The following is a 24,437-nucleotide window of genomic DNA, read 5'->3' on the forward strand; positions in this document are numbered from 1 at the left end:
TCTAAATGAGACACAATGGCAATTGCGCATGGGAGGCTCATGCGTGAAGCGGAAAAAATAACTCTTGCAAGAGGTGGGGGTACAGGTGTCTAGGCGGGTGCCTAAACGGGTTAAGGACAAGCACAGTATCTAAGATGTCCAATGTGCCACTGGCATCTTCATACCAGCAATCTATTAATGTATTTATTTATAGTTCATTTATAGGGTTGGCCCCTGTGAAACGCAATCACTTCATCATCCTAGAAAAGAGAGGCAACATTGGTATTACATAAATCACTTTTTGGTGCTAGAAAAGAGAGAAAATATAGCTATTGCATGCATTTTAAGATTACCCTGCCACCAGGCAATAGTTTATCATAATCATTATGGCATTTTGAATCAGGCGTGCTGAAGTTAAAGCAGCCTCTGCCTGCAGGAGACTTGTGCACCAGCAGCTGTTAAAAGGGAACATGTGACCTTTGCACCTGCTCTGCGCCATTAGAGAGCAGGTACTGCAGCTCTTTCTGGAGCCTTATGTAGCGGGGCACATTTGTATACTATGCCTTCGACATGGAGCTTTAGGAAGGTCAGTCTGGGTAGCAGACCACCCTTTCCGAGATGGATTATCCACAGCATTTCATGGTTAAGAAAAATCAGAAAAGCTAGAACTTCTATACCCTTGCCAGCTGGCAGTCATTCACAGACCCACAGTACTTCAACATAGCAGGGCACCAAATAACATCAATATGAAGGAGCCGAGAACTGCAGAGAGAGGGATCCCATATACATGGCATAACAGTAGGCCAGAGAAGGGTATGTGCAGAGGGAACAGAGTGGGGGTGTGAGTACGTGCACGTGTACATGCAGGAACCTAGAGTACACCAAAAAATGGGCCCAAGAAGTGCACAGACATGAATCCCATAGAGCAACTTGACAGTAAGCCTAACAGAGGAGAGCACAAAGTCAGGAACTTAATAAAAACAAGCGTCAGCCATCCACTGGTACAAGAAAATGAATACAAGGTAAGTTCAGGCAGAGGAGGCCAGGTAAGTACAAGGCTACACCGGATTACCGAGATTTGTTCGAAGCTGAAATGACCAAGGAAGAAAAAACCAAAGTTATTTTTTCAAAAATAGCTTTCGGTTTTTCCTCCCCCGGCTATTTCAGATAATCCGCTCCCACCCACCCCCTTATTAACCCTTCGCTATGCGCCACACGATCGCTTTATCCCTGCAACGCCTGTTCCCTTCACTTCTGTGATCGGGAACTGGCACTCTAGGGTCCTTTTTTAAAATGTATTTTTGCTTTACTTCATTGTTTGGGGAAGCAAGGGACACCCCCGCAACCCCAGAGGCCATTATAGTGAACAAGGGTGTGTCGGACACCACTGCACGCAACCCCCGCTCCCCTTGTTCAATGTAATGGCTCTGAATAGGAGATTCAATCAAAATGTTCGGCTATACGTAATTTTCGTATATCCGAAGTTCGATTAAAACTCCCATTCGTGGGTTTTTTCTGAATAACTCGTCGGATTCCGGTTACACCAGGTGCCCGACAGTACATCAACCAATGCAGCCAAGAGGTCTACAGCCATGAATCCCATAGAGCAACTTGGCAGGAGGCCTGACAGAGGAAAGTCTGGAACTCAACCACTAGTGTGAGCCATCTACGGAAGAAGCATAAAGAAGGACACTTAGGGGCACAGTCCCGAGACCAGGGGCAAGGACCAACATGCCCTGCGACCCCTTTAGACCACAGACGATGGAATAAGGGCAAAGAGGCCTGTCCAGGACAAGCCTGGGAAGAGGAGGCCTAGTAGGAACCCCAACCTAAGGGCCAAAACATTCCTTAAAGAGAAATTAGCATGATATGCCGCCACATGTTACCGCAGAAGCCATCAGTATGCTACTGATGGAGAACATTGCAGCATCTTGGATGGAGCCAGACTCGCCAGCCCTTACCTCGCTCTGCAGTCCATACGCTTTCTTGGCCCACTTGACCTTCATGTCTTCCGCTGGCACGGTGTACTCATGCAGCCTCTTCCTGTAGTCCAGGTCGCTGGCCAGGGCCTGAGCTTTCTTGGCATGCTTTAGGTTTACCATATCCAGGGGCAGGTGGAAACGGGTCTTGCTCGCCTCAAAACCTTTCTTGTATTCTACCTGCAAAGTTCAAAAAAGAAAGATGTGTTCTCAGGAAACCATGTGAGGGAAAGAGAGCGACAATGACTTGTGCACTGTGAGGTTGGTTCCATGTTTTAAAATCGTGGCAAAAATGGCAGTTTATACAAAAAAACACAGCAAAAAGGCTCTGGTTTTGCCGCCGCAATCCATGTGATGGATGCAGGGGACACTCCAGCAACCCCTGCACCCATTACACCATTTAAGGGAAGCGGGGACACCCCCCAAACCCTCGCCCTCATTAAATGGTATAATGGGTACACCTTTACCTGGTCAAACCACAGCTTTTTTGCCACGATTAGTTTTACAGGCGACTTTTTTGCCGCAATTTTATCACTGCACACCGGGAGGTCTACACAACCATGAGGAATAGTAACCATTTATTAACACTAGACTAGAGAATGTTGAATTTTAGTTAAATGACAGGGCATTTCGTGGGAAGGGAAATGCACTGATGAGTTTCATTGGGTTTTGGGAGGGTTGGCAAAACCACTGTTCAGAGAATTTAGTGGTATGTACAACATCAGTGTGTGATACTGCTGTCTGAAAAAGAATTGTGCGAGACCCAGAAAGCCGATGCCTTAAGGTATACCACTGGAACACAATCTATAAGTGTGGTATCTATGTGCCTCATTTCAGGTTTGGCGGCATTCGGCTGGTAATTTAGCTGAAATACTGCCAAGCTTGCTGATTGCTGAATGCCACCTGGTCCAGCGGGTTTCTCACCAGATTACGAGTGGTGGCACGGAGGTCTTCTCCCCACATTGAGGGTTTGGCAGATTTCACACAGGGCGTCAATGCAGCTTGCAGTAAATGTGAAGTGGAGGATTTACCTCGGGTATCTTGCTGGAGGAAACCCTCCACTCTAAGGTCAAATTTGCAAGAAACATGACGGTAATAACCTTACCACCCTAATAATGTCAGGAACAGAATTTCGCAAAACAAAAGAGGTAATAGCTGGAATGTTTTGAATTAATCTTAACCTCTGGCATTGCTCTAGGCAACCCTCTAAACCATCCTTCTTTATCCTGTCATTACAGAAAGGGGAAAGACCATATGCAAATCAGGCTTGGTCCCACCCCAAAAGGGGCAGTCCAGCCAAAACTGCTAGGGCGCATTGCGTCTGCGTGAGATCACACACATCCCCAGACATGTTTCAGCCTCATTGGGCCTCATCAGTGAGGTGGAGCTTGGGTCCCTAGGCTGGTCAGGAATGGGACCCACATTTGGGCATACCCGTGCATGGGTATGGCCAGACGTGGAAGACATTTAACACTTTATCTTTGACGCAATGCTTCGTTTCCAATAAAAAAGGTTCGACTGCCGATATCCGGAGACAGAGCAACAATAAAAGACTTGACTTGCAGGAAACACATTCTTCAACTCTGATGCCCTGTGAAGTAAGAATCTTATAGCTATATTGCATCTAGCCCTCTCTTGCCCCCCAAAATGTCTACTGAAAAACAAAACAAGCAGAGGGTCTAAAATATGAACACAAAACTGTCTTCCTGCCATCTGCAGAGGTCATGTCCAGGTACGTCATGTAGAGGTCACCAGGGGTCGCAGCTCCTGCCCTTGTGGTCTCTCTTGGTACCCAGCATCTGTCTCTTTGTTTATGGAGTGGGTGGTTTTCTGGTTTTCTGATAGCTATAGCCAGTAAGATAGCTCGTTGCTGCAATGTGTATGTGATTTGCAGGTTCGACTCCTGGTAAGGTCACTGCCTGTGATGTCATCAGAGGTGATGTCACTTCCGCTACCCCTGGCATGTTGGTGGAATGAAGTTCCTGGACATGCCTGGGGCAGATTAAGATGTTTTTGAGAGTTTCTTGCTGTTCCGGTGCAAATTGTGATTACCTCACCATTTAAAAGAAAAACGTGTCTGGGAGTGTCTGCTTAAAAGACAGAAAGGACTATGCTGCCAAGTTTCTGGAGAGGAAGGGCTGTAAATATCTATAATGGCACAATGCTGTCTTTTTCTGGGAAATCAATGGAAAGTACAATTCTTCTGGTGCAATGTTTTTAGTGTTTTGTTAAAAAGCATACTCTCCTTTTCTTGCCAACATAATATTTAAATGAACAAACTTTCAATTGTATGTTTTGCTATACAGTGTTTTCTCCCGCAACGTTTTTAAGCAGTGTAATCATGCGCATGCCTGTTCAGACATGTGGATCAGTTCCAAATAAGCTATCGCCTCCTATATAACACTTTAACTCAAACACTTGCTACCAATCACTATCACCAAAACAACAGTAGAGGTCAAACTGGAGCAACACAACCCAAGATTCAAATATATAGTTATACCTTCTTAATATCTATCATGTAACTATTTTCTGAAGCAAGCTCGTCCTTATGGAAATCCGCCTCTGCAATTATCTATAGGTGCTTTTCTTTGGCAATTACATCTTTTTTCCTTCTTTTTAAATCTCAACCCCCTTTGACTGGCTTCCATTTCTAAGTGGTTTTTACCAGCAGTCTTCCTATGATATTTTCCTAAACAGGAAGGTTATTTTACCACTGCCTCTTTTCTTCTATTAACAAAATGTTGGAACGACAACAGCAGAATATCACGTGATGCATCTGATGAGATAGAATGAACTCAACTATACAGATGTTCAGGATCTTCGATCCAAACGCCCATGCTTCGCTTCGTCCTCCTGCAGCTCTGATAGCTCCAAGCCGCTCTGCTCCTCCAAACTCTCACACCGCTATTTCTTCTGAGCAGAATCTCTACCCACCCGCCCCCTCCCACTAGGCAGGCCCTCTCCTTTGAATGTCCAGCTGGTTATTCTGATTAGGTCCCTTGGAGGATTGACTGGGATCTATGTCGTTTTACAGACATTCGTTTTTTTCGAAAAGAAATGTTTGGCCGAAATATTTTCGAAAACACCCATTGGGCCTCGTTACGAGGTTGGAGGTAGCCATGCCGTTTTTACCAGCATGACTACCCCCAAACTCAGGTCCGGCTCCGGGTCCCACGAAAGGGGAATTACTGGGCCATTCCGACCTCGGCAGGCCCGGTAATTCCCCTTGCGCGGGACCCAGAGCAGGTAAGTCCCCATTCCCATTTGAGCCCCCATAGGGCTCAACGGGAATGGGGAGGATAGTAGCAGCTGTACCGTTCATAACGCTGTTGTTGCCTCACCGCCACAATCGTAAAGAGGCCCATTATTTAATTATTATATGTTTGTTTCAGTGTCTCCCCTGCGCATCCCTTCCCTGTGTTAATAACCCTACCTCCTCCCTACCCCTTATAACCTCTTGTTCCACCCACCAAATAATGCGATTAGTTTTTTTGAAGTAATTTTGTAGAAAAAGATTATTTCGAAAAAACCTTTGGGGGCAGAATCAACACAATACCGTTAGCTGAAGAGTCAGGGTTTCATTAGGCCAGGTGTGTTTGGTTCCATTTTGCGGGTATTCTGTGCAATGCAGAGCAAGTCTCTAAAAGGCCGGATCACCATCTTGGTTCAGTCTCTGGAGCGTGAACATTGATAGGGGTAGGAGGTCTAGCGCTCTCTTTGCGTCTCTCTGTTCGATCACCGGATTAGCAGTGAGGATATTCCTGGGGTTTTCATTAGTGTCTGGGCACAATTATCCAAACCCAGCGGGCCTATACCCACAGGGCCAGGAGGTCCCCATTTTAGATAGTGGATTAGATTCGGGGGCAGAAGTGGCGCAGCCAACAATGTGACCGTCCCCTACCACAACCCGCCAGTGTTGCGGTGGGGACCTGAGGATCCTCTTCATACTGCCACGTGCCCACATCATGAAGCAGGTGGTGGGGCATTGCCCCCTGAGTCACTCCTCCCTCTCCCCACACACACACCCCCGTCGCCCCCTGAGAGGCGTGCAGTGAATATCATCAGACCCCCCATACAAATGTACATAGAAACATGCATACACGCTAGAGCCTTGCATGAAGAATTTAAGGGGCAGAGGGACTTGAAAGGGATTGACCAAAGGAGGCATCTAGACCCCACTGACATGGCCTTTGGAAGCCCACTCTGAATTAGGCAAGTTCAGGGTAAGGGGGTTGCTTGCTTCCAGTGACCCCAGTACTGGAATATGCGCCTGGAGCCTGCATAATACCTCAAGCACGGTCATGTCTGTTGAAAAGGTGCCAGATTACTCCATAACTTTGCTGAACTTTACACAGAACCTCAAGTGGCTTTTTCTTACCAGGCGTAGGGACCAGCCTTTTGTAGGTGCACGTGGACAGGGCAATATCTCCAATACCATCATTATTTGTGGATTGGGTCTTATATGGTGGTCTTGCTTTGAAACAGACATGAAAAGATGGCAGTTACCTGGCTACTCATCTTGGCCACCTGCAGCGAGTGAAGAAGTCGCGAATCGCTCGTCCCCATGGCTTTGCCTCTTGACTTTTCATGGGCCTCTCTGTATTTAAGCTTTTAGAGGGGAAAACATTTATTAGACAAAATGGCAATTTAACAAGTTCAAGGACACAGGAGAAAGACACAGCAAACTATTAGCAGGTGTAAATGATGGGCCACATGTCTACATCATAAAAAGTAATGTTGCAACCTCTGTGTTCTCCCTCTGTTATCCATCCTCCCCAATGCGCTTTCTTCCAATAGATGGCTCCAACCCTGTGCAACTCCACGTCCCACTTCTGCAAGTACACTTGAAAACCACTTCCTAAAGCTTTACAATTCACAGAAGATTAAGAGAGGGGTTTGGGAAATTTCCTAAAATCAAGTCGGTTAAGTTGCTATGCAGGAACTTGGACTCATCACTTCTTGACCACAGCCAGTGCAGCCTAAAGACATGGCTGGGCCTCCTGGCTTGAAATGCCACCCTTTGAGGGAGTGAATGCACCCTGGAGCCTCCTGGTGCTTTATTCTTTAAGCTGAGGTTGGCTTGTTCAGTGAAACCCTCCCCACTCAGATCCACGCCCAGTGAAAAGAGGCAGGCTTATTTTAACAGATACACCCAGAATACATTAGCAGACTGATTACATATATATGCGGTTCAGTGTTGGCCTGGCCTCTCTGTCAAGACACATAGTTGCCCTTGCTTTCTAGAGAACAAAAGACCATAACATAGATGTGAAATAATTGCTTGAAAAGCACCTCTTATTAGTGTTCCAAGCACTACTACTTATATAACACACCTTTGATTCAAACACCTGGAGGCAACCACTGACCGCCAATAAACAATGCTTTCAGCTCCAGTTTGTGTTTGCATGAAAAAAGAGTGGCACGCGATATGAACGCCGTCTTTGGTGGATGCGTCTAAGTTTAATGTGCAAGATTGAATCTTATAGCCTTTTTAGTAATCGAGTCAATAGTTACATTCCAGGCAACCACCAAGCATGTGTTTTTCCTGATCATCCATGGAATGTCAGAAGGTTCTGAAACTTACGTCACTGGCAAGGTCCCCGGATGCTTTGGCGGCCAGCATGGACATGGAATCCACGTTCATCTTAAATTCCCGGTCCTTGGATTTCTCCCAGCCTTCTTTATACTTAATCTGCAAAGAGGATTGCAAGTGCAGTTTACCATCCCCGATAACCAAATTATCGACAAAGAGATAACCAAATGACACCACACTGAGCATGTGAAATTCATGCCCTTAGATTTAACATTTTGAAATGTGTAAGCCAGAGGCGTTGCTGGGGGGGGGGGCTTAGGGGCTCCTGGTATTTTGGTTGTAGCCCCAGATAGAAGCTCAGGGTCTTCAACCAAAAGGCTAGCAAGTCCCGAGTCCCGAGAGTCCCATCATTAGTGTGGCCCCAGATCTTTTCCAGACCTAGCAGCACCTCTGTGTGTAACTCAGAATTTGCCTAAGTATTGGAAAGTTAATATCCTTTCGTTATCTAAAGCTATCACATAAAAAGAACTATCCCACTGACAAAGTCTGGGACTTCGTACATCTCTTCCCCATTATCTAAAATATGACTGATTGCTTGGGTTTCTGTACTCCTTTCCCAGTTTACTTCTGTCGTATCCGAATGTTTTCAATAATAACACTAATTTGATTTGTCATATATTGATTGCTACTTCGCAGGGGTGTTACTAGGTCTTGAAAAGATATGAGGCTATGCTAATTTTGGGACTATCAGGACTGGGGGCTAGATAGCCTTTTTGGTTGTAACCACTGAGCTTCTATCTGGGGCTAAAACCAAAAGACCCAGGGCTATAGCCCCCTGAGCCCCACCTAGTAGTAGCAACACCTCTGCTACTTCGGTTTCGTTCCTCTGTGGGAACTGATGTTGCTATTACCAATTACCTAATGGCATTCACAACGGTTAACAATGGGTCATTAGCTAAAGCCTCTGCCTGGAATGAACAACCACCATCATACTCTGGGATAATTGTTTCACCATTTTTCGGGACATGACAAGGTCATTTATTCCATAACTCAATGTCTCTGTGCACTTTACTTCTATCCGATCAATCGTAGTACTGGTCTGTCTACAAGCACTTGATAACCCTACTCTTTACTCCAGCCACCCGCCCCCTGGGAACTCATATCCATGACTATCCTCCATTGTGCCGAGAATGACGGTCTTGCAACCGTTCTCGTAACTAGTTACTTTTCCGAACTCAGCCTCCAAAACCCTGTAAAGCCGATGTAGCCCCCACCCCCACTGGGTGTGGCTTTTCCAGCATGCGACCCACGGTATTACTGTTCCTCATATATGCTTTGCTGTGATCCTGCACGCCCACCATGCCTTAATATGGACCCAGTCAGTGGGGCAAGGCTCAAAGATATTCCTGCAGTCTCAAACCTCTATGTTGTGTACCTCACTGTAACCATCTAATAACTGTGTAACTTCTAACCATCTTGTTACTGTGTAACTTCTAACTGTCCTGTAACTGTGTAACTTAACTGTCTTGTAACTATAACTGGGGCCTAGATGCCTCAGGGCTTTCTGTCCTGCTATAAATGCAAAAATAAAATAATATAAATAAAATGCATTGCTGTATCATAGCTTCCTTTCCTTGATGAGGTCCAAACATTGAAGAAAAGCGTTCTATCACACTGCAGAAGCGGGAACTATTTTGGCAAAAGGACACAAATCAATAAACGAAGAAAAAAATGAGAGTCGTTGAAAAAGCCAGCGAACACTCGATAGAACATGCATATGGCTTCCCTTCTCGAAGACCTACCCCTTTTTTGCTGTTCCTCACACATGATGCTTGCAGTATATTGGGGCTCATTATAAGTTTGCCGGTATCCTGGCGGTATCCGACAGGATACTGGCAAACTGAAATACTGATACAGCACTCGGTCCGGCAGTATTACCACTGGATTTCGAATGCTGGTGTCGGGTGTACATCCCCCATTCCATCGATTCCCATTGGACTCCATGGGGGATTTTGCTGGTACTGCCGACCCCGGTAATACTGGTGCCGGTAATACCAGTGAGTTTTTCCAGTAAGGTGCCTGACATACCTCCAGTGCTTAGCTGAATGTAATTTAGGCACTTCAACAACAAACTTGTAGTTAGCCGGTACAGAAACATGCCTCCAGATGAGCATTGCCTTTTTTCTACTCTTTTGTTTCATCGCTAGAGTATGTCCTTGTTGCTGTCTAATCTGTAATGGTGGCTGCTTCAACAGGCACAGGGCCCTAAGGTGCAGGGGAGGCCGTTACAGATGACAGCAGGGGCCAGCTTCGTGTGGCTGGCATGTGTACATGCACACGACCATGGCTTTCACCCTAAACTCTTTGAACACTTTTGGAGCGGGCTGGGGCTCGACACATAACCACCTACGTGTGTGGTTATTCTGAAAGTAGTGGGAACTCATCGATAAGGTTTTCGCATCCTATTCTTGCTGACTGCTGACAATGTCACCCAGGGGGCGTGTGGGAAACTCGCTGCCCATATTTAATGCTCCGGGCTTCCGAGGAACACAATCATAGAGCAATCGATCACCCAGTTAATAGTTAATAGAACTACTCAAAATAAAACATCACCAGATAAGGGGGGGGGGGATTTTACCAATGATTGGAAACTCAATCAATCAATCAATGTTGATATATTCGATATGTGTCTTACAGCAAGACTTATTGGTAAAATACCCTTAGACACAATCCATAGAAATATGTAAAAAGTTCATGTCAAGTGAAATGATTTAAGGATTATAAATGAGCAAGTATTGATTATCAACAATAAGAATGATAATGAGTATTGAAAATTAGTAATATGGGATCAATAACCCATAATCATATCCATCCAATTATCTGATATCGGTGGATCAACATATATTCTAAAATATTATAACATTACGCACTGGACAGGAGCCCCAGTTTAAAGATTCGCCATAGTCTTCCTTTCGGCCCATGCTCTGGCAACAAACAAGCGGATTCTAACAGCAATACCAACTGAAGAGGTGGACGTACACAATGCTATTGCATCTCTTGTTAACCGTACATGTCCCTCCCTTAGCATGGGTAATATATGGTAACGTCTCCAATTTTTATAACATGGGCAGAAGAAGAGGAAAGGTATCAAAGTTTCTTTAGGAAAATTGCATAGCGGGTAAGGATATGCAACCCCATTATTCCATTTAGCAGCTGTGCTAGCGACGGGGAGGGTTCAAAAATGAGATGTCATATATAGCGCTCTATTGTACATACTGGTAATCAAATTGATACCTCTCTCTCCTTTCCAAAGGCGGGTTTGAGTGCCCAAAAGTCTCTTGCCAGCAAAGATCTGATGTTAGAGGCCAGCCTACTGGCCATAGTCAATTCATTATAGGTATTTCTGATCAACTTTTTTGTTCCTTGGTTAATCAGTGCCGTGTTGGACCCCAAATGGCTTAGGTCCAGAGAGCAGTATTGATTTAATATGTGTACACAAGGGGATAGATGCCCCCCAGCCTGTGTTAGCAGATTCTCAAAAGATTCCCTATATTTTGTTGGATAGTGACAGGTCCAGAAGTGGATCCAGTCCTCCAATATACACCCCTGCCCAAGGTCAGTTAAGAGCATATACTTCGGCGTGTTAGGTGAAAGCCCTAGACATCTCTTAAAAAACATTTGTTTTGTTGTTACCAGCTTTAATTGCTGCTGGTTGCCCCTGTCTCTGAGTCGTAAGGGTGGCATATTTTGTCTGTAAGTTGTAAGCGTCCAATGACGGAGAGAAAGCACCGTCCCCGCAATTAGCAAAACACCCCAAAAAACCCACAATGTTGCATTGCAGCCCTGTTCAAGTATTAAATCTTGCATAGTCCATGTGCAGTTGCTTTGGAAATCGATGCTGAGGTAAGTAAAGGTATCGACTTGCTCAATGGGGGTCCCCTCGATTTCCTCACACAAGCTGTGCTGTTTCTCCTTTTTGTTGAGCAGAAGACCATAATTTTCATCTTCATTTTATATTAATTTCTAGGCCGAGATCTTTGCAGCTTTCATGGAAAATATTCAAATGACGCTTTGCATCCATGGGAGTCAGGGATATAACGGCAGTGTCATCCAGTTGGAAATCTTAAGAAGTACATTGCGTTCTTTGTCTAATTTCTGAGAGGATGAAATGTAGTCTCCAGAAAGATTTCTGAGACAGAAATTAATACTGAGAAGTCCAAATACCCATCTCGCGCCAGGTCTAAAATCCTCTTCACTCACTGCTGTACGCCGCCATTTCTACCTTCCCATTCATTACTACGGATCAACTTGGCCCAAAATGGAGCCCTGTTGATCCATAGTAATAAAGCAGTACGCACGTTCTAGTCTTTCTAGAACTAACGCATAATGCAGCAGCTGCCTTTTCAAACGTCAAAACAAATGCAGCTTGAAAAGTATAGCAAGGCCATTAGTATCCCAGGACTAAAAACCCTGGAATACTAATGGCAATAAGCCCCTTGCCGGCAGGCCATTACCGCCTAAGAGTAATGCTCTCGGGGCCTCCGTTAAAGCCCTTGCTACGTTCTGGCTTATAACTATGGGCCCTGGGGGCATTACTTTAGGCGGTAACGTCCTGCCGGCTCGGGGCTTATTGCCACCGTAGTTTTTTGAAGTAATACAATCAAAACTGTCAGTAACTGGTATAAAGAACATGCTATCCTATGCGAAACCAGTGAATTTCACTTATTCTACTCTGTTCCGCAGGCACTGAGCCGAGACGACTACGCCCTGCACCACTCTCGATAGCCATGTGTGCAGACGAGTGCTATTGGCCTCTGTCCTCAGGGTACCGAGGTTTATTCGAAATGACAAAAATAATAGAAAAAAAGCTGCATCAATTTCCGTAATCTTCGTAGCTACATTAGTAACATAACAATGAGAAATACTGCAGAACACTGCAGTTTATGCAATGCGAACCCGGTCCCCTTACGGCCCACCACGGACCACTAGAGACCACTTCTGCTCCACTTCGCTCAGCAATCTCCACTGAAGTGGTGATTTTGTATGTTTGCAGGTATGATAGGCACAAATCTCTGCCTCCTTGGGCACATCAACTGAAAAAACACTCTCCTGACCACCGAAGACCACTTCTGTTCCACTCCGCTCTGCATTTATTTTGATTTATTTCTCTGAGCGAAATATTTTCTTACATAAAACACAATGGGCCTCATTACGAGGTGGGCGGTAAGGAATTACAGGCACCGGTAAGGGCACCGGTGCCGGTAATCCCTTACCTCCATACTCCAAGTTCCCATTGCGGGTCCTTCCTTAACACCTGGTTTTTGCAGGTGTTAAGGACGGGACCCGCAAAGGGACTCTAGAGCTAATAACGGTACCGCAATTTGCGGTACCGTTATTAGCGCCTTCCCCATTGCCATTGAGCCCTATGGGGGCTCAAATGGGAATGGGGAATGGCCCTGGTGAACGGGGAATTACCGGTCCCTCCGACCTCGGAATGGACCGGTAATTGCTCCATTCACCAGGGAGGAGTCGGAAGGGTTTTGGAGGCAGCCATGGAGCCAATAGCTCCATGGCTGCCTCCAACCTCGTAATGAGTCTTAATGTGTTGAGGGAGCCATCGAAAATCAAGACAACATGGCCATCATAAGAATTGAAAGGGAGCAACTTCAGAAATGAAAGAGCCTCGTTTTTCTCTCCTTTCCAGTGGAATTCCAGGCTGAGTAGCGAAGGAATGGCTGGGGGAAAGAAGATGCCCTCCCTCTGGGTCTCAGGTAAGTAAGAAACAAAGACGTGTTCTTGACTGCTCTGAACATCTGAGTGATTCCAGTCATTACTGTCCACATTCCAAGGAATCTGATTGCCAACTGTCAGTAGAATGCTTGTGGCTTCTTCCTTACATTCCCTATTTCTACAGGACCAAACCGGAAGTTCTCTTGGAAATTCCCAATCAGGAATCGCAGTGTGACTTGATTGAACTTCCTGGATCGTAGTGCACCCTGGGATTTCAAAAACAGAGCACTGCTCCTTATTAGTACAAGCAAAATACAAACTAGACTTTTCTCTTTGGTCTTAAAGGTTAAAGGTAGCAATCTTATTTCTTCTCCATGTAACTTTTGTACACTTGGAAAGACTTACCAATGTAAATCCTTATATTGCATGGCTTTAAATCTTAGCAACTAGTCTTTTGATTGGTAAACATGGGCACAGAGGCACTTGCAAATAAGATGCATAGAGGCAAATATTTTCCCCTTTTAGCTATTACCTCCGTAGTTATTTTTTCTTTGTTAAAGAAGTTACTACTAATACTTTGAGAGGAAGCAATGAAGTAAGAATGTCACTTAATTCCTTGCAAGAGATCAGAGTAAAAAAACATTGCTGAATGAATAGTATTTCCTGAAGTCTTCGAGATTCTCCAGAAATGGCGGAGTAAGGAATGGCAGATAGTGCTTGGAGAATGGATTTGGAGAATTTAGTTGGACGTTCATCTAGATTGATGAGGAAGTGTTACTTAAGGTACTGTAGCTTACTTACTACCTTCCTACCTAACGCTGGTGTAGTAGTCATCCAAAGCTCAGGCACCTGTAGAAACGCTAAAGTTGGACAATACAGTTCTACACTGAGGTCCTGTTTGCCTGCCTAATAAACAGAAACGCCTGCTAAAAAAAAAAGAAACAACAGCAGCATACGCCTATGCAGGAAAGTGATAACATATGGGTCTATGACATTTGTGGTACAGTTAAGGGCCTGGTGGCAGTCTTTTGTTAATATCAGAACAGTCCAATCAGGAAATATATCAGATAAAGTACACCCTACCGTAAGGTTTAGGGGTACCACAAGTCACCAAGGAGTTGTGTGACTTAATAGAGGAAGAAGGGTGAAGGGGTATGCAGTGATTATATCGAATCGAAAATAACAAATGCCATTTTACCCAAAGAATACTGAATGCTAAATATATAGAGAATGGGGTAAGGGCTTAAAAGGTGTGGGGGGTGGTTCGGGATGGTGTTAGTAGCATGGGTAAACAGGGCTTTTGGGGGGCCAATATAAAAAAAAGAATTTGGTAAAAAAGATTTGGTAAAGTTGCATTCGTTATTTCTCATTTCATTATAATGGGTCCCGTTATAAGGTCACAAAAGTCTGCATTGACTTTCAATATCCTTTTTATGTACCACACACAATATTTTATTCTTCATAATAAATGGCCACGCACTGTCAATACTATTTAATACTATGCCACCTGCTTAATCTAATGTAAGAGATCTTGCAGTCATTGATACATATTATCATTAAAAATAAACCTAATATGCATTTTCTAATGTGTTGCAAAAAAGTTTCAAATATTTTAATAAAATGCATTTATAAAGGTTTTGCGCTTTAAAATAAGCAGTAACATGCAGACCGAACCTTGCTTACATGCGTTTAATTCCAGCAGTGCACACAATAAACATACTAGCCACGAGCTAATCAGTCATTGGCTGTAAAGTATCACAGAAAGATATTTTACAAGAAAGGAATTTGAACAGCTTTAATGAAGTGCTGCAGTGGCATTGGGATTTCTGCTCTGTGCTGGCTCAAGCAGCAGACAGTGGTGTGTCACTATTTACAGGTAACACATGATTACAAAGCAGTGGCCTCCAATAGGAACCTTATTTACATGATTGTCTGAAGGTATTGCAGGCTACCATGTATTATAAGACAATCACTTACAGGTTTTTATGCAGGTGTCGCAGGCTGTCATGTATTATAGGAAAAATACTTACAGGCTTTTATACAGGTGTCGCAGGCTGCCATGTATTATGAGAAAATTACTTACAGGCTTTTATACAGGTGTCATAGACTGTCATGTATTTTAGGAACATTACTTACAGGCTTTTGAACAGATGTCGCAGGCTGCCATGTATTAAAGGAAAATTACTTACAGGCTTTTATATAGGTGTCGCAGGCTGACATGTATTATGAGAAAATTATTTACAGGCTTTTATACAGGTGTCACAGACTGCCATGTATTATGAGAAAATTACTTACAGGCTTTTATACAGGTGTCATAGGCTGCCATGTATTATGAGAAAATTACTTACAGGCTTTTATACAGGTGTCATAGACTGTCATGTATTTTAGGAACATTACTTACAGGCTTTTGAACAGATGTCGCAGGCTGCCATGTATTAAAGGAAAATTACTTACAGGCTTTTATATAGGTGTCGCAGGCTGACATGTATTATGAGAAAATTATTTACAGGCTTTTATACAGGAGTCACAGACTGCCATGTATTATAAGAAAATTACTTACAGGCTTTTATACAGGTGTCATTGGCTGCCATGTATTATAGGAACATTACTTACAGGCTTTTGAACAGATGTCGCAGGCTGCCATGCATCATTACTATAGTCTGTTTCTTAGTTAAAATCAATTAGGAGAATGATAGTGAAGTACACTGGAAAACTCATAGGATATTCATTCATTCATTTTGTCATTTGAATAGCGCCTTTCATCATAATTATGGCCCCAGCGTGCTGTTTATGCATATGTGTATGGTACTTTCCTAGATGACAACAAGTGTATAATCACACCAACAAAAATAACTGCCATTTGTGATGTTGTGGATAAAAGTGATACCATTACTCAATTTGCACTTAGTGTATTGACCTTAAAAATATAAAGGTTCTGTCACTCCAGCCAAACCTTGGAATTTCCGGAATGGTTCAGAGATCGCAGCACTAACTCACTGAGCTATTTGACGAGCTTTAGATTGTTAGGGAATAACAGGATTGATTTTTAGCTTGCATTATCTATAGGAGCATTTCATAGGAGTGTGATTGTAGTGTTTTCATTAGCTATATATGTATTTATGCATGTTATGTTATTTTATTTATAAGGCGCCAAAGCCCGAAGGCGTCCAGGCGCCATAGAAGAAAAAGGGTAGACACTATATAAGCTAGATGGCAAGTCAAAATCTAATTAAACAGGAATGTCTTCAACTGTTTCCAAAAGGTTAGGCGGTTTGCTGTGTTACGTAGAGGGACCCTGCATGGTTCCTTCCTCTCTCCTCTCCAGCATGCACTGGATTTCTAAAGCGTACCATAGTTGGGAGGCTTATGCTGCAGACTTAAATCTGTGCACAGTATAGTCTGCCCTTTGGACGTGCTGCCGACGACACTTTGCTTTCTGCCTCTTTTACCTTTATGACTAAAACACCACTAGTTTAGTTGTGGTGATAGGGTGGCATAGCACCTAAAATCTTTTGCTCTCCTTTGTACTTCTCCTGACCAGCATCATATGTGATCAAACCAGAATTTGATCTGGAATAACTCTAGCAAACATGATGAAAGGGAAATAATCACATGGCTGAGACCGAGGTTGCATAGGGTGTTATGTTTCTATAATTTTGTACTGCGCCAAATGACCGCAGTAATAGTTTCAAAGCGCCAATTCATGTTTGTTGCGTATTGTGCCCCTGCCTGGTGTAACCAGACCTTCGTCTACTGGGAAGGAGAGCAAGAGTCAAGTCAGAGGGATGGAAAGTGGAGAAGGAGGTTGCAGATGCAGGAAAGGAGTTGACCAGAGGGGAAGGGCTTTGTATGTTTGTGGACGCCATTTAGTCCACTAAAAATCGACTATCTTCTAGAGAGATGCAACACAGTCAAGTATGTTTTGAGTTCATTAATAACCTAATTAAAGGTTGGAGATCGAGTAGTGTTGGGAGTGCGAAGGGCTTGAGAGCACACATGCGCAATCCTGGCAGATATGCGGGTTTAAGATACCTGCAGTGTCTGTTTATGGTCAGCACGTAAGTTCCTAAATAGTTATTGACATGCCATGGAGATTTTCCTCATTACAAGTTTGGGGGTATCTCGGCAGTAAATCCGCTGAGATGCCACCAAACGGAATTACTGTTACCGTTACTTGGTACAGTGGTATTACCGCCAGATTGCAAGTGGTGGATTGGTGGTGTTAGTCGCCATTGATGGAGTCCATGGGGAATTTTGGCAGTATTACCGCCAGCGGTAAAGGTGGTGGAACGACGTGCAGCACTTTGCTGGAGGTTTTTGCTCCACCTCACTGCCAAACATGGTAGTTGGGCGGTGCGGTAATGCGGCAGTAACAGTAATACCAGTGAATTTTGACCACACTGCCCGATTTATAATGAGGCCCTTAATTCCTCATTCCCAAGACATAGGGCCTCATTCCGACCCTGGCGTTAACCAAGGCGCTATTAGCGCCTTGGTTGACGCCGTTATTTTTCCGACTCCGTCATGGTGAATGGCGGAATTACCACCCCATTCCAAGGTTGGCGGGGTCGGTAAGTCCTCATTCACCAAGGGCCCTTCCCCATTCCCATTTTTGGCCCATAGGGCTCAATGGGAATGGGGAAGGCGCTAATTACGGCACCGTAAATTGCGGTGCCGTAATTAGCTCCTAGGTCCCTTTGCGGGTTGATTTTTTAACGCCTGCAAAAAGCAGGCGTTAAGTACCAACCCGCAAAGGGAACTCGGAATAGGGCGGTAAGGGTTTAAGGGCACCGGTCTCGTTACCGGTGACCGTTAACCCTTACCGCCCTACTCGGAATGACCCCCAAAATAATAATTTGGGCCAGGAGGATAGCTCAGGGGCAACGCGTTTGTCTTGGAACCAAGACAACGCAGAGCAACAAAGGTGTGAATCCTGGTCCTGCGCTACAGACCGGTCTCCGGTTTGAAGCACATTACAAAAGATGAATTAATAAACAACAGTGACTACAGTTCGAGATGTAGAGGGTATTCAGATCGCTGAGATGAACACACGTGGCGCTGAAATCCCATTCAGAGAAGTCGGTTGCGCATGCTCTTAAGACATTCACTTGCATGCACCCTTGTTTCCACACTCTTTGTCATGGCTGCGCCCCCCTGCAGGGAGGCAGACGATGCTTACCCCACTATAGAGCTCTGCATTGGCCTTTGCCTTGAGCAGGTCAGGCAGGTCCTGGTGCAGGGTGTAATTGGCCTTGGTCTTCTCGTACTGCGCGCGGTAATTCAGCTGTAAGACATCAAAGCAAAGAGAATGCAATACTTCTTCAACTACAGTCTCGGTAGTGCTCTCAAACAAAATCAGCATGAAAATGGGTTTACTTATTGTTCACTGACCGTCACTACTGCTAGTAACACTTCTACTAATGGTGACAACGGAAATGGGTCATCTGCGCAGTGTTAAAAAAACAGAAACAAATAACTATGCAGAGTATTATGGGAATTTTGGAGACTGTAAGTGTGACTGTAAGTGTGACAGAAGAACTGCTTCTGGAGGATCTGGATCATTTTAAAAGGAAGCTATATGACCAGGACACGATCCAGACGCGGGGGGCGATAAAGAAATATAAGATCTATGGCAGGAGTTTTACTGACCTCAGAAGGCGCGGCACAATCCTGGGCTACTTCAAAAAAAAGTCCCTCTGACAGTTCTTGAGACTGCGTTTGAACTTGTTACCCACTAAAGAGAGATTGGAAGTGAGGAAAAACCCAAAACGCCGTAACTTTGGCTGTATATTATGTAAGGGGACACCAGAGACATTGTTCCATTTAATTATGCAATGTCCAGATCTAAGGGACATTAGAACAAATCTGACGGTGAATATTTTGCATGAATATCAGACCTTATCTTTGAGGGAGATGTGGGACATATTAATGCAGGGCAAAAGGATTGTATTGACTCTGGCCATTTTTGTATTCGTGAGGGTACCCTTTTTGGAAATCGACAGAAGCAACCCATAGGAGGAGTCAGTTGTGCAAATTATCCTTCTGTTGTTTGAAAACTCTTCCAAGGAGCTATTTAGGATTTTTTTTTCAATGCTGTTTTGTAAATTGATTGATTTTATCATTACCTTTTTTTCTTTTATATTATTGTTGGTGTAGCGGAAAGGTTTTGTTTGTAAACCGTTAGCTAATAAAAAAGATTAAAGAAATAATGATTATATGTACGTTAAACACACCCCCTTTATGTACAATTATTGTCTGCCATCTGAAATTAGTCCTCAGTGTTACAAGGACACTCAAGGGTTAAAGAAAGGAAGAGGAGGAGCCTCAGGCAGAAAGAGACGTTGAGTTAAGTCACTGTTTAGTACACTGTTAACCAAGCCAGACGTGTCCTGTCGTCCTTATGTGAATTCCTGCCGTGGTGTGCGTTAAACTAACAACTGGCGATGAGGATAAAGACCAAGTAAGCAAATGCTAGCTCGCTTGTATTTCCATCGTGATAAGTGCCAGGCTATTATGTAAGTCTATGCAAAAAGGACGAGCAATCTCGTCCATGGCACTTAAGAGGTTCAAGCATTGTTCATTCACGCGGTAAACTGGGTAGCTCAATGCATTGAAAGGATAGGTTGGGCACATAGTACATAGCACTAGTGTGTTTGAAACAGCATGTTTTCTTGAGTATAATAAGAGAACCATGAAGCTGAACTAGCCAGCTGGAAAGGGTGCCATGTACTGACTGCTATAAACTATTCAAGCATTACAGGAACCTGGACTGATGGACGTTCAGATGGGAATGCGCATGTGCACATGCAGGAGGGAGCAAACATTTGCGCTCTGTAGAAAACGTAATCCTAATTCAAATATCCAGTCCTCTGCTGTTGATTCATTAGGGGAGAGTCAACCCCCCTCCCCGAAAGAAACCTCCCGACTGAGACTCCTAGTGCCAATTGCTCTTGGCTTGTATAAAGTTTCTTATTTATTTATTTGGTTGATTTATATATTTATTTATCTATTTCGTGTGCTATTGTGAGGCGTTTATACATCAAGAAACTGTGTTTCAAAGTGCCCCTCATATTTTCGTGGTGAGGCATTCTTCTTTTGCTACGAAAGGATCCTCTTTAATATACATTCTAGGCTTTTTAAAGAGGGATGTCTCCATCAGAAAGAGAGCAATATCCAGGCTGCACGGTAGACTCTGTCTCCATCTGTCTCCATCAGTGGTGCAGCAGTATCCAACATACCCTTTGTACACAAGAGGAAAGGGGTAGCCAAGCAGCACAGCACATATTGTCTCTATCAAGAGAAGGGCGGAGATAGGACGAATGCATGAGACAGGGTCTGACAGCGACTAACTGTGGCGACCTGGCCCATAGTCTGACTAGGACAAAGGAGAAAGGTTAGGATGAAAGATGAAGGACTAAGTACTAGTATGAAGCAAAATGCCTAGGTAAGAGACTGGCTACTACAAAGGAGAAGTCTGAGAAAGAATGAGAAGGACTAGGATGAAGGACCAGGACAAAGGTCTATGACTAGGTACTATGACAAAGGCCTATGAATAAGGACCACGATGAAGGGGATGGGCTATGAAGGAGAAGGACTGCACTGAAGCAGAAGGACTAGGATGAAGCAGAAGGTCTATAATGAAGGACTATGATTAAGGGCTCTGGAGGAGAAGGACTACGACTAAGGAATACGACTAGGACAAGGGCATATAACAAAGGACCATGATGATGGGCTAAGGCTAGGATGAAAAATACTGACAAGCACAAGGATGAAGCACTATGATTAAAGACAATGACTAAGGACTATGATTAGGGCAAAGGACTATGATGAAGAGCTATGATGAAGGACTCTACCGAGAGTTTCTGACAAGAGTGAAAGATTATGATGAAGCACCATGACGATAATCAAGGATCATGACCAGGATGAGTATTATGATGAGGACTATGACTAAGACAAGGACTAAGACAAGGGTGAAAGAGAGACATATGAGGATGACTAGGACTAGGACTACTGAAGAGGACTAGGATGAAGGAGCAGGATGAAGATGAAGGGGTAGGACAAGGATGGTGAAGTGCAGGTGTAGAACTATGATGGAGGTGTATGGCTAGGATGGAGGAGTAGGACTGGGATGAAGGAGTAGGACTAAAATGGGGGAGTGGAACTAAGAAGGAGTAGAACTAGGATGAAGGAGCAGGGCTAGAATGAAGGAGAAGGACTAGGATGAAGCAGAAGATCTATAATGAAGGACTATAATGAAGGGCTCTGGATGAGAAGTACTATGACTAAGGAATAAGACTAGGACAAGGGACTATAACAAAGGACCATGATGATGGGCTAAGACTAGGATGAAAGACACTGACAAGCACAAGGATGAAGCACTATGACTAAAGACAATGACTAAGGACTATTATTAGGGCAAAGGACCATGATGAAGAGCTATGATGAGGGACTCTATAGAGAGTTTATGGCAAGGATAAAAGATTATGATGAAGCATCAGGACGATAATCAAGGATCATGAATAGGCTGAGGATTATGAGAGAGCGTGTGTGTGTGTGTGTGTGTGTGTGTATGTGTGTGTGTGTGTGAGAGTGCGTGCATGTGTGCGTACATGAGTGTGTGTGTGTGTGTGTGTGAGAGACAGTGAATAACAGCTCTTCTGGCTACAGAATATTCCAGGAGCATCTTGGGCTCTTCCCGGTGGAACCTGTCTTTTAGGGGAAATCTTATGGGGATACAGTGAAGGTGAGAGGTGGACTAGAAGCACCCACAACCGTCAGAGAACTGTACAACCTCAGCTTTCACATTATTGCCCAAGGATAGAGTAATACATGTCACAGCCAACGGGAACGGGTAATGGAGCCCTTCCTTCAATACACAGCAAGTGTTTGCAATACAAGGGGGATGAGGGGCAGCATCACGCATCTCAATGCAACTAGTGGGGTGAGTTTAGTAAACAGGGAGACAGTGTGAATATCATGGAGAGTCATGAGCTGAAAGGCATGGGTTGTGCCAGTCGGGTTGGAGAGAAGGACCAAGACCACCTCTCAGCTGGCTTCCTTCCTAGCTGCTATCTGTAGTCATGTCATATGGGTCTCAACATGCTGGGAATTGCACCCGTGTGACTATAATGGGAAATGTAAAACTACAAATCCCAGAACCCAAAGTACTGTTGACTAAAATTCCAGGTCTGTCTAAAATGACAATCTACTAAGGGGTTACTATATATCTATTAAGCTGTAAGGTGTTCTCCAATAATTACTGTGGTGTTTGTGTACCCTTGATGGGTGTGATTCCATTGACATCATGCCAGGAATCACAACCACCTCTTCTCAAAAACATACATTCTGCAAAGTATTCAAAGACAAATGAGAAGACAACCCCAACACACCACAAATACTAAGCTGGAAACATGGATGTTGGGCCAGTAGATTAGCAGTTGATATTCATCTATCTATTCACTCCCCCTTCCAGCCAATCACCCATTTAAACACCCATCATTCCACTAATGTACACATTTATGAGGTAGGGTGCCGTTTTTGTTTGAGAGCATCTTGGCCCTATAGCGGAGTCTAAGCAAGGGGTCCATTTGTTTTGGACTATGACCAGGCTCGGACTAGTCTATAAGGTAACATTCTAGTGTGGGATCGTTTTTTGGTCAAAGTGGGTGAGTTTTTTGGGCCAAAGTGGGCTAGTTTAAGGAGTAACTGCGCTAGTTTTAGCCAATGATATACAAGCCTGGCCACCATGGAATAGGAAGGCAGGCCTCCTTATGGCCTCTTCCATTTCCATGGCGGCCAAAACGGAGCAGTGAGACAAGCTGCAGGAGCTGCGGCAGCACTTGCCGCAGCAGTAACCAGGTAAGTGGTGACTGGGGGGGGGGGGGGTTGGGAAAGAATTACTGCTGGGTCGGTGGGGGGAAGGTGGTGGGCGGGGGAACCGACTGTATACACGTGGTGCTTATTCTCTGTCTGCATTGAATGTGTTACCTACCAGTCCCTAATAGAAGAACACCCTTTCACTGTGTGGGGTGTCCGTCCCTAGGAGAGAGGTGATGCCCTGCCTATCTAAAAGGGATAGAGTAAGAGCAGTCCCTAAGTCTACAATGTAATTTACTTGTTGTGATTCTTACTGATAAAAAAGAGCAATGCCTCAGAATACTGTGGCAACATTTCTGGGAGGAACTATTTCCGATGGTGGCACCTGGGCCCTGTGTATTTTAATTGACCTTCAAAGAAATGTGTTGACACTAGGCTGTAGACAAAGTTCTTGGTTAAGGGAAACCATGAACATTATTAATAAGAGAATAAAAATAATAATAAGAGAATAAAAAATCTTCTAAGGGAGGGCTTGATATGGAAGGTAGATATGGTGAATCACTGCCATATCCATCGGGTATGCTGATCTGATGTATTCTGAGACATTGCTCTTTTTTATCAGTAAGAATCACAACTGAATAACATAGTAGACTTAGGGACAAATGCTGAGTCTGGTACAAATGGCGGAAGAAATGCTGGTAGTGAGGCTCTTGCATTTTTACTGGACCAGCACACTCTGATTTTGCTGGTTGGGGTAGTGAACTCCCGGCAAGCCTAACCTGCCGGTAGTTCAGGCCCCTACTGGCAAATAATTGCTGCAATCCCCAGCACCCCTAGTACCCGTGCCCATGATTGCGTCAAACCCATTCCATGGAGTCCTTTGGGACTTCATGGAATGGAAACTTACCACCGTTGCTGGCACCTGTAATGGGATATCGGGCACTGGTAATGGTAAGGCAGGTTTATCGGTAACCTGCCAGTAGTACAGATGGGTTACCGGCAAATCCGTAATGATACCCGTAGAGTGAGAAAAAGAAGGAGTGAGGGATGACGGAGAGAAAGAGACAGAGTGAGAAAAAGAGAGAGATAGAGAGACTGAGACAGAGAGTCAGAGATAGAGACAGAAAAACAGAGAGCCAAGAGAGAAGGAGCGATGGAGAAAGAGAGAGGGAGGCGCGCGCTAGATCAGCGTGTGACGTGCTAGGAGCTGCTGGTTATGTTATATTGTTATGCTTTTGGGCTGTGTCAAATCAGCAGTTCAGAAGCTTCAAAATGCTGATCCTTTTCTGGGGCATCTTGTGCCCCACCTGAGGTAGCCAGACCATAGTCTTCTGCGAAGGAAAACAAGAACAGGTGGCATTATGGGGCATAAACTATTCTCCCTGTAGGGAATGTGATCC

At 44.3% G+C, this 24,437-nt stretch overlaps 1 protein-coding gene across 2 annotated transcripts in view; it reads right to left on the reverse strand.

Annotated features, from left to right (window-relative positions):
* NRAP (nebulin related anchoring protein) overlaps positions 1–24,437 on the reverse strand; it is a 515,982-nt gene that overhangs the window by 240,001 nt on the left and 251,544 nt on the right. For both annotated transcript variants that reach the window (XM_069611850.1, XM_069611849.1), the window contains exons 16-19: positions 18,401–18,505; positions 7,543–7,650; positions 6,465–6,566; positions 1,941–2,138 (exon numbers count right to left, since the gene is read on the reverse strand). In XM_069611850.1, coding sequence (XP_069467951.1) covers positions 1,941–2,138; positions 6,465–6,566; positions 7,543–7,650; positions 18,401–18,505 — 513 coding nt within the window. The remainder of the gene's footprint in view (positions 1–1,940; positions 2,139–6,464; positions 6,567–7,542; positions 7,651–18,400; positions 18,506–24,437) is intronic.

The sequence above is a fragment of the Ambystoma mexicanum genome, chromosome 8, assembly GCF_040938575.1.
Source record: "Ambystoma mexicanum isolate Mex_15411 chromosome 8, UKY_AmexF1_1, whole genome shotgun sequence".
Taxonomy (NCBI): Eukaryota; Metazoa; Chordata; class Amphibia; order Caudata; family Ambystomatidae; genus Ambystoma; species Ambystoma mexicanum.